Source organism: Notothenia coriiceps, unplaced genomic scaffold (assembly GCF_000735185.1).
Source record: "Notothenia coriiceps isolate Sejong01 unplaced genomic scaffold, NC01 NC01_scaffold00037244, whole genome shotgun sequence".
NCBI classification, from domain to species: domain Eukaryota; kingdom Metazoa; phylum Chordata; class Actinopteri; order Perciformes; family Nototheniidae; genus Notothenia; species Notothenia coriiceps.
The window spans coordinates 17089360-17103527 of record NW_011369945.1 but is presented as its reverse complement, the minus strand read 5'-3'; the positions used below and the strand labels follow the sequence as shown (position 1 = coordinate 17103527).

General features: G+C 40.5%; 1 protein-coding gene across 2 annotated transcripts in view; it reads right to left on the bottom strand.

The window, feature by feature from the left end:
• Window positions 1-14168, bottom strand: part of rbms3 (RNA binding motif, single stranded interacting protein) — a 265018-nt gene that overhangs the window by 195972 nt on the left and 54878 nt on the right. For both annotated transcript variants that reach the window (XM_010793775.1, XM_010793774.1), the window contains exon 3: window positions 10462-10605. In XM_010793775.1, coding sequence (XP_010792077.1) covers window positions 10462-10605 — 144 coding nt within the window. The remainder of the gene's footprint in view (window positions 1-10461; window positions 10606-14168) is intronic.

Here is a 14168-nt window from a genome sequence, read left to right as displayed (position 1 = left end):
CGAATCAAATAGTAGGCTTGCTAGCTTCTACACGCTAAAGCAACTAAAATCTCTCACCAGCAAAATACTTCGACAGTTAAATGCCATTTTATGTTTCATTACATTACATGTTACTTGTTAGACGCTTTCATCCAAAGCGACTTACATACTCAATACTGTGGACAATCCCCACAGGAGCAATTTGGGGTGAAGTGTCTCAGGGACACAACGACTGCAGTGGGGTTTGAACCTGTGCTCCCCTGATCCGAACACCAACGCACGATTCCACTGCGCCACACGCCTCCGCCATTACTATACGATACAGTATTTATTATCACTATAGTATTACTATTTCGGCGATTACATAAAATATAAATTATATTTGATGCAACTTTAGTTACATTTCCATGACTTTTCCAAAACTTTGGGAAAAATATTGTTTTCCAAAACTTTTCCAGGGCCTGGAATTAGCATTTTGAATTTCTATGACTTTTCCAGGTTTTTAATGACCGTAAGAACCCTGAAAAATTGGGCAACAACTTGTAATAATTGTATCCATGCACTTGCGACAGAAAGTGATTTCATTTGAACACAATCGGAAAAAAAACACCTTTCATTCCCTGAAGGAATAACAGTCTTCAACATCGCTCTGACTAAGTCCCAACGGAAACTGAACATAGATTGACGAAAGAAGGATAATAGAGGGCTGTAATGTTACATTGTATTATCTTGTTAATTCTAGTTTTATATATTTCAATATACTGTAACAATTTGACTTTATAGTATTTATTGTTTGACTTACTGGCCCTTGCCATTTCCTCAAGGGGCTTTCTACAATCTGTACATCTGCTTGGAACTTGCATGTTGAAATGGTATTTCCAAAAAGATAAATAATGAACTAAATAAAGCTCAGGAGGTCACTGTTGTGGTACCACAGAAGCTTCATTTTGAGTTCATTTTCTCTGCATACTTTCAAGGAAAAAAATAAATCAGCATAAGGAATGCTTTTTTATACATAGACAATGTTATGGCTGCATTACTCTCAAGTCTCCAGGGTGCATTGTAGGCTGAGTTGACTAATATGGTTAACCGCATTACAAGAATTGTTCTCCTCGTTAAACAGTGAATTACTATTTCTGCTGCCACTTTATATGCTTTGAAATAAGCATTTGGTGTGATTCTGTTTATTTACCCAACTATAAAGCACAAAGTTATATCACAGTCTTTAAAAAACTTGAATGAAAACTAGCTTTCAAAGACATTGGTTTATTTTGGACCCAAAATGTAATCTACAAGTGTACTGTAGTAGATCCCCCAACTATTTGGGAGAATCTTTAAAGGGCTACATAATTAATGTTAAGTCTTCACCATTATAAACATTTTAAAAATCAGATTTTCTAAATGAATGTGTTAGGGTGTGTTGATGTGTGTATGTAGCCATGGGCCGCATGCCTTCATGTGAATAGCTCAGGCTCCATCTCATGTCTTTCCCATACGGTTCATGTTCACCCATTGCTCATACCTGCATTGCATGATTGCACTGAAGGACCAGTATAATCAACCATAATGCTTTACAGATGTTAGGGGTGTTTTTAAAGCCAATGCTACAGCCCCAGGCAGCCGTATATGAGAATCCATCTGTACATGGATGTCAGTGTGTAAACGTGTGCGTGTCTGTATGCGTAGCTGAAAAACCAAGGCATGATCAGACTGAAATATTATGAATTAAGGTCACATTTACCGCTCAGGATGGTTGATTTATGTTCCTCTGGCTTGAACTGTCATTGACTAATCACCTCAACAGAAAGTAACAGGTGCAAACTGATTTTCTAAAGAACGATTTCACAGATGAGACGCTCCGAATTTGCTGTTAAACATGGCCAAGAAACAGCACTAAGCAAGCAATGACATATAAATATGACAGTCAGTAGGATTTGAACAAGAAAAGGCACCCATTTAAATTCATGCAAGATCTGCCAGCATCCTTCCTAATCCACCCTCTAACATCTCCCATTGTGTCCAACATCTAATATCAACCACGAACCGCTGCTAAATGAAGGCGGGTGGCATACCGCAGCCAAGAATTTGCATGGACCGCCCGCTCTTGTGAAATAGGAAATGAAACATGCGGGGGCTTGGAAGCTTTGTCAGATTCTGGATATTCCTGTGGTCTGGCTCTGAGGATCGTGTGGCCCGGGCCTTTAATTCCTAATGTTCGAGAAAGCCAAGCTCTGGTCACGACAGGAAATGCCTGTTAGGTGAAACATACACCCAAAAAGCATTTACTCAGAAGTGTCAAACACACAGAGTTTTCCTATGTTGTGAATGGGTGCACTTTCAAAGTGCTTCGTCATTATGACAGTGAGCATTTTGTTAAGATCCTGTCAGCTGCATTAGTAATTAAAGGGGAAGTGGTTTTAAAATGTTGACTTAATTCTATGTAGGGAATTATTTGAGTAAAACACTCTAAAAGCTGGAAAATACACCTGTTAGAAAAGTGTGATATTATCAGCTTATGCTGTTCATATAAATGCTGGAAAATACAAACATGGTGAGCAACATGTAATTTACTTTTCCCTTTTCAGCAACATTCACCGGCACAGGTGCACCCTGATTGGCCTGATCGACATTTGTTAACAGAGTATTGCAAACATCAATACAATTGACAGATTTGCAGTTTCTGTGTCCAACAATACAAGCATAATAGGAATGTATATATTATGATATAAGCTGACAAGCAATGGGGATACCGGCTTGAACTCACTGTAGCAATGCAAAGATAATTACTGTTGTTTACATTATGCTCCGAACAATTTACAGAAAAATAATGATTCGGAAACTACATTAGTGTTGGCAGGAGTTTTAATGGTCTGAAGAATATGGCTTAATAAACACAAAGTCTACACTATACGGTATTACTGTTATACCAGAAGAGAAATGGAGGCAGATATATTGCGGCGACTTGATGGTGTTGATACTGTCAAACTGTGAGTGTGTGTAAATGTTACTGTGGAGGCGGCGGGGATGGTCACAAGAGAGGGGGGGGGGGGTTTGTGAGCTAAGGAGTGTCATAAGAACTAATGCACATTCCTACACAGAGACACATTCACTGCACTCAGTCACTCGGCCTTAGTGTGCACTGTTGAGGCAAATTAAGGAAGCATTGGCAGCATTTTAATGGTCTGTCACAGTCTAACAGGTTTAGAGCGCTTACAATGGACCCAGGCACTAAGCCCGACAGCTCACGCTTAATTGTTCAGAACCTGTGTGTGTGTGTAAGTGTGTGTACTGTCAGAGCCATTCTGTGGCAGTAACTAAAGTCATTGATTCTCATTATGAGGACTGATAAGATAGACACCTCCTGTCTTCTGACTGTCTGTCAGTATTTTAGTTGGACTAGTTCAATAAAATGAGTACAGCCGATTTGTAATGATGAATATGGTGCCAATACCTGCGCTTCCACCCACAGTTATTTTAGAGAAAGTGATACTAAACCAAAGGTATTCTTTCACAGTTACATTCTCATTCAGCTAAGGGTAGGACGGTAATTATGGGTCCGTTTCCACAAGGAGGATTCGTGAAATGTCTTAGAGATTTCAAATAAACAAATAAGACATGCAGAGCACAAAGCCTTAAGTAGATTGAGTTATTGACTCAAGCAACCAATGATAAACAAAACATCAAGTGTCTCAATATTCAAATGGTGCCTGAAGAAATCAACAAAGCAAATAAAACCATTTGTTTTTCTATCTGCAACCCACTCTATTAGCAGGCAAAATAGCCCGCGAAGGACGAGGTGGCAGTGCCTAACAATCCCTCCTAAATGGTTAGAGATTCTGAGCAGTGTGACCTAGAATATGTTAGACAATTTTCTTTTAATTAGGCCTTGAAGACACCACTCATTCCAACTGCTGTCCCGAGAGCTAAATGAATTACTGGGACAAAGCCCATCTAGCTCATGGCAAAGATGAATCATTGCAGTATTTGAGGAATGAGCAATGCTCTTCATTCAAGGGCTGATGAAAGAGACTCAGACTCTAAAATGTAAGCTAATGTACTCCATCAGAAAGTCTCACAGCCGCACTGCACATGTACTGTGCACAACGGCATCTGCTACCTCTGCAACCGGGAATTCAGCCTTTCTTCTCTTGGATAAAAAATGTCTTTGAAGAATGCATCAAAAAAGACAAACTGGGATTTTGATGATTGTAGAACTACATCTTAGTCTTTTAGCCATATCATCTTCCCTAACTCCTTTTCACCCATAAGTCACACCTTACTTGCCTCTTCATTCCTTAATAGTCTGACCATTTTTGCTTTCCTGAGGCGATTCACAGATAACAAGCTTCAACTCAACTGCCTTTTGCAGGCCATCAGCCAGCGAACGCATCCTCTCACGCTGCCAGCAGGCAGGCCATTCATTCAGCTAAATGACTGTGTCATCTGTCAGCCTGTATAAATGGGTGTTTGTGAGTTATGGCTAATTAAGCTAATCACAACACCAAGAATTGTGCCAGAGCGATGGGCCTCACAAAGAGAGACAGATGAAAAGGTGAGTCGGTAGCACCTACATGTGATGAATATGAAAACATTTGTAAATGTGGTGATTTATCATTGAAATCATTGACTGACCTACTCTATAGTTAAAAACAAAGATGGTTCAATCCTATTTCTGGTTGCTTGTTAAAACGCAGAGTAGTAATCGGGGGTTTGATAATAATACTGTATGTTATTTCCTATTTCTCTGATTATCACTTATTTTTCAAAAACCCCCCTTTCAGTCTCTTCTGAGTCTTCAGACCTTGTGAATCTAGAGATGTGCGAGGAATCCCTACGAGCCGGTTTGTATTGACTGAATGATTGGCCAGTGTGTGCTCGGCAAGTCTAATGAGGTAACAACCCGAGTTTGCCCGGGTGACACCTCCAGATTAAATTGAAGGGTTCACGGGGATGTCCATGTCCTCCGATCAAAGATTGATAACCCACTCAAATCTTTTCATTAGGGGAGAAACGTGTCTTGTTATCTATGCCTGATAAGATGAGAATTCCCATATGGAAGGACAACATATGGAAATGGTCGAACGGCAAACAGTTCTTGCACCACTTCCCCAGTGGAGTATTTGTTATCCTAAAGGAGAGAAGGGAGATTTGTTTTCCTCTGCAGCACGTGTGTAGGTGTGTGTGTAGGTGTGTAGGTGTGTGTGTGTGTGTGTGTGTGTGTGTGTGTGTGTGTGTGTGTGTGTGTGTGTGTGTGTGTGTGTGTGTGTGTGTGTGTGTGTGTGTGTGTGTGTGTGTGTGTGTGTGTGTGTGTGTCTCTTTCTGTATGTTATGAAGAAAGATGAACTCTGCAGCAGCACATAGACGCAATGCGGGCTGGCCCTTGAGTTCAGATTTCATTCGCAGTTATTTTCTCATATATCTTGTCACAACAAGAGCAAATGATCAAGGGACTTCAACTCTGATACTCTCTGACACATAAACATCTGCATGAGCTCTGGTTGACTTGGTTAGAACCACACTACATGGATGCAATTAAGCTTGGTAATGCCAAGAGTCTCCCAGTTTGTGGGTACAGTTAAATATAGCAAAATAATGAAAACACTATCGCCAAAATCAGTAATATCTAGACTACAGGGACCAAAAATGATTGAAAGCAATGTTGGCAACATCCTGGATAAAGCACTTTGGAGATAATCCTGTTTGAATGAGGAGGCATACCATCAGAAAATGAAACACCTCAGAGGACAGATACAAAAATGTGTTCTATAAAAGAATTGAAAGTTGACTCAGTAAAATTACAATTGTCAAAGTGTACACATCTTCTGTCACCGACTGAAACCCCACCTGTTCCCTCTGCACCTTGGCTGAGTAATTGAACTTCTGTATGTAGAGCTTAGAGCAGTGGTTCCCAACCTGGGGGGCGCCAAAGGTCGCAGGGGGGGCGCCAGGCCTCAGATGATTTGAGGCCAAATATCATATTTAGACTTTTACTTTTTCTTTTCTTTTTTCTACATATCATTGTAACACAATACATGATTGTCACTAAAAGCCTTGTCTCTACATTACAATAAAATATAACAAATAATTGATTAATTAATTTGAATAACAATTCAAGTTAGTAGCTAATAAAGGCATAAAAAGACAGAAATTTATAATTCTTTCTTTAATAAAAATGTTTCTTCTGCCCGTAAAGTGTCCAAACCAGGCTTTTCTGGATAAGAGCATTTTTAAAAACATAGTCATTGTCCATGCCGGTTTCAGTTGGATTATTTGTCATGGTTGCTCCGATCAGATCAGTCTCCTCCATTTTACGACTTTTAAATCCACATAAACACACTGGCAAAATCCGGCTTACTTTGAGCATGTGTTTTAAACAGTTTTGTGAATTGTTTCCACTTGCACCGTCCTTTAATTTCTTCATACAGCAGGCATCCAAATGAATTAATCCTGAGTCCAATAACCATCAAAGTCACTCCAATAGTGCTCCTTAATTACGCTTTCATCCTCCTTTAACAAAATACTTCACATTCATCCAGTTTGTTACTGTAGTTGTAGCATTTTTGAGACTTTTAAACTTTAATTAACGCTGTTGTGCCCCCCCACCCCCCTTGTGTGTGTGTGGGGTGGGGCGCGACTTCCAACAGGGAGCTCTTGGGAAAAAAGGTTGGGAACCCCTGCTCTAAGCACAAGTTGAATGGCTTTAAAATGGACTGAAATTATTTCTTTAATATGATGTCCCACAATATGAATAATGTTTGTTTTAATGAAGCTGATCGGTCAGTGCATGCCTCTCTTTGCTTTTGGCAAGTGGGAGAGCAAACAGTTTATTGACCGCAGTGAAAATGTTGTTTTGAAAGGCATAATGCCAACAAATATGGATAGAAGCAGAATATTTCATCGGATAAACAACATGTTGTGTAATTTTGAAATCATAACATCTATTTTTCAATACATTTTGACTCTTGTACTTAACCATGCCCTGTAGTTATTGGAAATGTGTTGATTACACGACTCAGAAACAATCCTTAACATTTCTCAGAATGTTCTGCTATTTTGAATTCTTGCAAAACATGGCACTATTGTTTCCCCTACTGCAACTCCATAGCTACGTTTAAGTGCTGCTTTCAGTTCCACAAATGGGGCAGTCACAAAAAGTAATTGGCTTGCATAGGAAAATGTCTCAAAGCGAGATGCCCAATATCAAATATCCCAAGAGCAGCACTCCTGGAGCACAGTGGAAACTCAATTCACACTGTCTACTCTTTGTACTGATATTGTACATTCACTCCATTATTGCTATCACCCATACATTGGCTCTGTCACACCAATTAGCGTAAAGTACCTACACACAATGTTTCCTTCCTTTGCCATTGCCTTTGTGCTTGTGATCAATTCTCCATAGACCAGAAAATCTATAATGTGCGGCTTAGTCACAGTCAAGGCAATGGCAGTCTTTGCAGACGATGTGGCTTTAAGTAAAGAATCCAATAACACCAAGTGCTATGATTAGTTTGTCATGTTTTATTACACTGAAGTACCTGACGGCTGGTCCACTCAACAAAGCTGTTATCTAACCAATAAAGCTGTTTGGTTAATAGTAAAAGTAATAGTGGTGTAAGTGAGGCCTTTCTGTTTTCCCCTTTTTTGTCAATAATGTTTCCTCTGTGTCTCTACTGTGTTTACATGTCTACATTTCCATTGTGACATTTCATAGCAACTAAAAGAAACAACAACAGGAGAGGTTTAAATGAATGTGATTGGTCCGTTTATGTATTTACAAACCACCTCCCTTTGTTTCATGTGCAGTGCAAGGATGTCACACTTACAGGAGAACACAATGCAAGCAGCAATAATGTTTCTACAAAAAATGCATTGGCGACGGAAATTCATTGTATAAAGAAGTGTTTTGTATAAGTAAGCGTTGCACATTCACAGGAAATAATACAATCTCTCATGGACTCTCTTTCTAGTCACAGCTCCTGACTTCTACATGACTTTCTCCACTGCTGTTTTGTCATACCACCTTCCCCCCTGAGGGGTCTTCATCCCACCATATTAAGAGTGGAAATGTATCCGCTTCCATTGTAATTACAAACCCACTGGAGGCAAAGCTTCTTGATCTCTGCTGGATCCTCGCTTGCTTTTCTTTCTCCCTTTATTTACTCACCTCCCTCAGCCGAGAGGACAGACACATGCTGAGCTATCAGTTCTGTTTTTCTTCCCTTTCTGTTCGGCATTCAATGCATCTAATATGCCTGAGCCTGACATTACAATAGCATTTAGGGAACCAATAAAAACAATGACAGAGGCTAGATGAGGAGGCTGCTTGAGAGAAAAAGAGAGGGGAGACTGTATTAGTTTGTTTGTGAATTGTGGGGATTGCTGATCCATATATGATTTGTGCGGCACATGAGAAGCTATAAAAATGCAGAAGACAGACTCAAAGGCTGGAACTCTGTTGACTGTTAGTGTGTGCTTGTGGATTAGCCATCTCCAGGCACTGTGATTCCTCCTCGAGGCCAAAGTGTGGATTTTTAACAGCCCTGGTCGAAGGCTTGATAGTTTGGGAGAAATATGACGAAAATGAAAACGGCTGAAAAGAAAACAAACACCCCACTGTCTCATGAAAACAGGCCAGTTAAAGCCAGCGGAGTCTGCTACGGTTTGAAGCTGGAGGGTCAAGATGCGGGCAAGCGCTTGATGACCCCTTGGTGTTCTGTAACCAAGGCCAGTTAAGCGGGTACTGAGTGAGAAGTGTGGCCTCGCAGCCCACAAAACACAAACACACAAAAAACAGAGAGGAGAGTGAAGGAGAAAAAAGACAAGAAAGGAGTGTGTCTTGAATTTGCGTGAGTGTGTTATCTGTTACAAATCCATTTAGGGAATTTCTTACACTATCTAACTCTTGTCTGCTGGCTGTGTGATATAACCAATGGTTATTTCCTGGAATTTCTGACTGAGAAATAAACCATAGTCATAGTCAAAATGGTGCATTGGATATACATAACATTAGACTGATAAGACCATATCATGTGAGTGTAGGTCTGACTCGAGCTCTTTTCAGTCGTATTAAGGTTACAAATATTAAGGTTCAATGGCAGCCCTATATAACACAGCTACTGTTTGTCTGGTTAGATGAATACCCAGTACTTTTCTGGTCTAGGGACAGATTATTTTGATACTCAAAAAACCAGACCATGCTTAGTGGCTTCGTGTTGGTTCAGCTTTTGGACAAACCATCCCAGCCAGATGAAAGAGTTCAGACTCTCCTGGGTCCCATGTGGATGTTGATCAGCGTTATGACTGTATCCCCCAAGGGTGTGGGCAGTTAAGAACAAAAAGGACCAAGATGTTCCCAGAAAAACCACAGCCAAAGCCTTGTTGTCTGTGCTGTGGAATGTTCTCTGTTGTTGCTTCCTGTTACTGCACAACACAACACTGTTTAAAACAACCCTGCTTCACTTAGCAGTAGGTGGTGCTGGTAGACTTAATGTGGCCATGGTGGAGTTTGTAAGTGACGCACAGCACTCAAAGCTAATTGGCTTCCTTTTTAGAGAAAAAGAGCCTGAATGTATGGTCACCTTAATATCAAAGGAATGGATGCAAAGTAGTTCTGTGTGCATCAAGAAGCCAACATACAGGGATGATTATTCTATTTCAATCCAATTAAATTTCGTCATTGGTTGCATGTGAGTGCTTTAAGGGAGGCTCAACATGTTGACAGCTGGGAATTGAAGTGGTGCGTATGTCAGATGAGAGAAAATCCCAGTGTCGGAATGGAAATAAAACGGTGTGAGAGAAAGATTTGGGGTGAAATCTTGTAAATATATTTATTAGAGGAAGAAATACTGAGGACTAAAGAAACAGCCAAATCTTTGTTTCCAGCTCTGTGACTGTGACAGAAACATGACGATAATAACAATCCTTAATTCGACTCGTGCCCAGGTTTCAGTCACACCCCGAACGCTGCATTAAAAAACCAGATCGCACCAATAAAGTCAAATCAAACGGATTGCAGAACAGCAATTAATTCCAAGGATAATGACGAGGGAAGCCGTCCAAAAGTGTCTATACCTCAATTAGTCTCTCATTGTAGTGTCGATGTAGAGGATGGATGAAAGAAAAACAAATGAAATTGTAGGGAAGAGAAAGGGTAAAAGAAAGAGATAGCGCTGGGGAAGAAGGGAGCAAAAAATAGTTAGAGGAAGTGATGTACACAAGGAGGACTTGAGAGGGGAGAGTGTGGGAAAAGAGGGAAAGATTAAAAGGAAGGGATAGATAAAGGGAGGGGAGGGAGAGGGAGGAAGAGAATCGGCTGTGTGCATAAGAGCTTCCCTGATAGTAACGGCCACTAATGGACAGCAGAGAGGGAGTGATTAAATATAAAAAGCAAGACAGAGAGAAGAGGGAAGTATTCAAAGAGATGGGAGGAACAAAGAGACATGAAGTTACACAGAGAAAGAAGAAACCGGCTGTACTCACAGCTGTATGGGGCGGGCAGTAGGTGTAGCTTGTGTGCTGGGACTGGGGGTGGTGTTGTTGATGGGATAGGTAGTTCTGCAGACTTGTACGGCTACCAGTGGCTGCTGCCTTACTGCTGTGGTAACCTCTCCCCGCAGCACTTGGCTGAAGGGAGGAATAGGAAATGGAGAACAGGAGGTTGGAGAAAAAGAGAAGAGGTTAGTGTGGATGAGAGACAGAAGAAGAGAGGAACTGTGAGGGAGCGCACTGACAAATGTTACCGTCAAGAACATCAATATATAAATCCACTCTGCAGCGGGCAAGCACAGACAACTGGCTGCCCGCTCGCTGACCTGTATCGAAAGTGAAAGGCAGGACGTGGTGTTGATCTAAAACCTCCATACCAGAGCATCAAGATTGTTCTCACACTTTCTTTTCCCTCATTTTCTCCCTCCCTTTCCTCTCTCTGCTCCGAGCGCCAGATGTTGTGAAACCTCTCTCTGTCACGGTCGAGATGTGTTCTTGCTGGAAAAGTGCTGATTGGTTTGATAAGATGCTTGGATTACAGGCTGGCAATGGGCTTCCCAGTGTGGAATTATGTATTGGGTATCACCAGGGTCCAGGAAACACAGGGCTGAGTCTGCTGACAGGACGGATTATGGCGCTCCGAGATGGGTTACCTGGGCTGTCATGGCCATTAGAGCGATGGAAAAAAATACAGGGCAAACTAATGCCAATCCAGGGCATTTTAAAAAGACAGAGGGCAAATACTATAGTGTTTGCAAACTGTGGTTAGCAGTGCCACTTAAAGAGCTTGTTTCAACCTGTATTAAGTCTCCAAACAGCAGGTGTTACTGCATGAGTAAATTTGTACTGTTGCCTTGCTTGTCAATCACAGAAAAGTGCTTTGGATAGACAAAGAACTCAATGCATCTCAAAAATAAACTTTTCACAAAAACAGGAGGATTAAAGTGCACCTATAATGCTATTTTTAGGCATATATTATGGGTCTCATAACAGGTTAGCGCTGCTGAGTGTTAGCGAGGTTTGCTAATGTAAAAAAATACCATATTACGTCCAAAACACGTCAGGCGTTGTTTCTGATAGCAACTTTCTGTGGGTCCACCATCCGAAATTACGTAATATCGGCAGCAAATCTGTACCCGCTCGTTGTACCCCCGTTTTTAAAAGATGTGGGTACGGAGAAAAAGAGAAAGGGTTTTATTTTCTGACGCTGCATGAGTTCCCCGACACACATATTTATGTATAGAAGACATCAACAAGTGCATTTTGCATGATAGGTCCCCTTTAAGTGTTCCTTTATGGGTTGCTTCTCCTATGTCATAAGCTAAATAAACCATAATCGAACCTTGTTCAATTAGGGCAGGGCCGGTTTGATTTGTTAAAAAATGTATTGCGCACACCAACAGGGGTAGACTAAGAGCGTACTATCCATCATTATAATGTATCTATACATACTACAATAGGGATTCAGCGTACACACAAGTGAAAGTAAATTATTCATGAACAAATGGCAATTTTGACAGTTCAAATGTCCCCAAGTAAGGATTTTAAATTGAATTTAAAACGTTTAGGTAATAACTGTTGGCTGGCCAAAAGAAGCAGTTTTTATTGCAGATGAGAACTTAAATCTGGCCACGGACATTATTCTGTCCACTTTTTTGACATACTGCTAACGAAACAGTCATAGGTTGTTAAATAATGAAACTCGTGTTTAATTGCTCCACAGTGTTTGATACAATTAGTGTGTTGAATAGAGATCTAAAGGAAATATATAATACATATTTATTTGACCAATACTAATGTTTTTTTATTAAATTATATATATATTGCTCTGATCTTTCATGATTATATCAAATATGATGCAATCTTGAGACCATTTTTCCATGATTTAATTGACATGTTACATGGTGAGAGCAAAGACAAACCACCTTGAATGAAGCACAGCTGTACATCATGAATGAGCATTAACAGGCTATTTTAGCCCCTGTAGAATTTTCACTGAGGTTAGAGGCCATCCCACACAGGGGATAGTGAGGGGGAGCGCTGGCAGCAACATAGACTCACAGCTGTGCTTAGAAAGCTTGCCAGTCTCGTATTCTTCATCACGAAAGAACCGGAGGGGGGAAACGTAAGCCAAAGTTCAGTCTAATACATGCAATATATAAAGACAGGTTTAGGGTTCATGTTAATATGAAACAGGAGGCGGCCGTTTCTCCCAAAGCAGGATAAATGCATTTATACAGTGCAGCAGAGTGCATAAAGGTGCATGAAAGAGGCCCACTGGTGTAATAAAAGCCATAGGTTCTGGGAAAGAATAGACAAAGTTATGTGAAGAACTGAATTTGAATCACTAGGTTTTGAACAGTGTCAAAAAATGGGGTGGAAAGTGTGTTTCTTCCGCTTTTCTCCAACTCATTGTTATTTTCTCCCAGGCTTCAAATGACAGGTTTAGTCATAGGGTCAACATTTGAAAACAGTGTGTGGGCATGATATATTTTACCAACGACAAATAAGCATTTAGAGCCTCGCCTCACTGAAGCAAGTTATTGAGTGCTATAGAGACATTCTCACAATATTTTACAGCCAATGTAAAAGCCAGAAGGGAAGGAACAGCCCCAAGTATGGTACATTAAGCTGCATGGCCTCTACTTTAAGTATTTGCAAGTTCATAGAGTTTAAGTGCAGCCCCAAGCCATGCAACAACCTCCACTGGCCTTATAAATGAGGCTTATTCAGCCAAGGCGTTTAGAACAAATGCCTCTATACCCCGGTGCTGTGTTAAAGACCATATCTCAAGGGAGAGATACATTATAAATGTTTCTTATATATACGTTTATAAGGGATAATAACCATTGATTAAAATGTTTTTAGGCTGTGATGTTTGCTGCATGAGTGACAAGATATCCACCCTTCAAATCACAGGGATTGGACTGAGTTTCAACATGAGGCTGATATCTGAGGGTCTTGACATTCCTCGACTGAAATGCATGATTGGTCCCCAGACTCAGATTCATGTCACAGTCTTTCAGCGGCTCGTCACAGAGCAACAATCCGCCCATATTTCTCCATTTTATATAAGGGCCAATCGGATCTGGTTACACAAGGCTTTTCCCCCTCTTAGGGGGAATGTTTTACATGCAGACAAACAGATGTTTGTGTTTGTGTGTGTGTGTGTGTGTGTGTGTGTGTGTGTGTGTGTGTGTGTGTGTGTGTGTGTGTGTGTGTGTGTGTGTGTGTGTGTGTGTGTGTGTGTGTGTGTGTGTGTGTGTGTGTGTGTGTGTGTGTGTGTGTGTGTGTATTCATGTGTTTATGTTTCAGAGTGTGCTGCGGTTGAATAAAATCTGTGTTTTTCAGTGTTATTTTTTTAAACAAGAGCAAATCATATCTTTCTTTAGCAGGGGGAACAAGTGAGGACTTTTTTGCCGTTCGAGGGCTACGTTACTTTCCTTTTCTTATTTTGATTGGGGAAAATCATGCTCTAAGTTTACAAACTAGTTTTGAGCCAACTTCCATGATATTAGGTATTTTGGGAAAGTAAACAGGAAGTATAATGTTGAAGGGGAGCTAGTTTGTAAAGCTGAGCTGATATTTTTAGCCCATATTTAGTTTATAAAACCTCCCATCTAAATTAAGTCAAAGAAACTAGGGCTGGGAACTACACTTCACATTTAAATATTTCTAAAATAAAGATATCCATGCTTTAA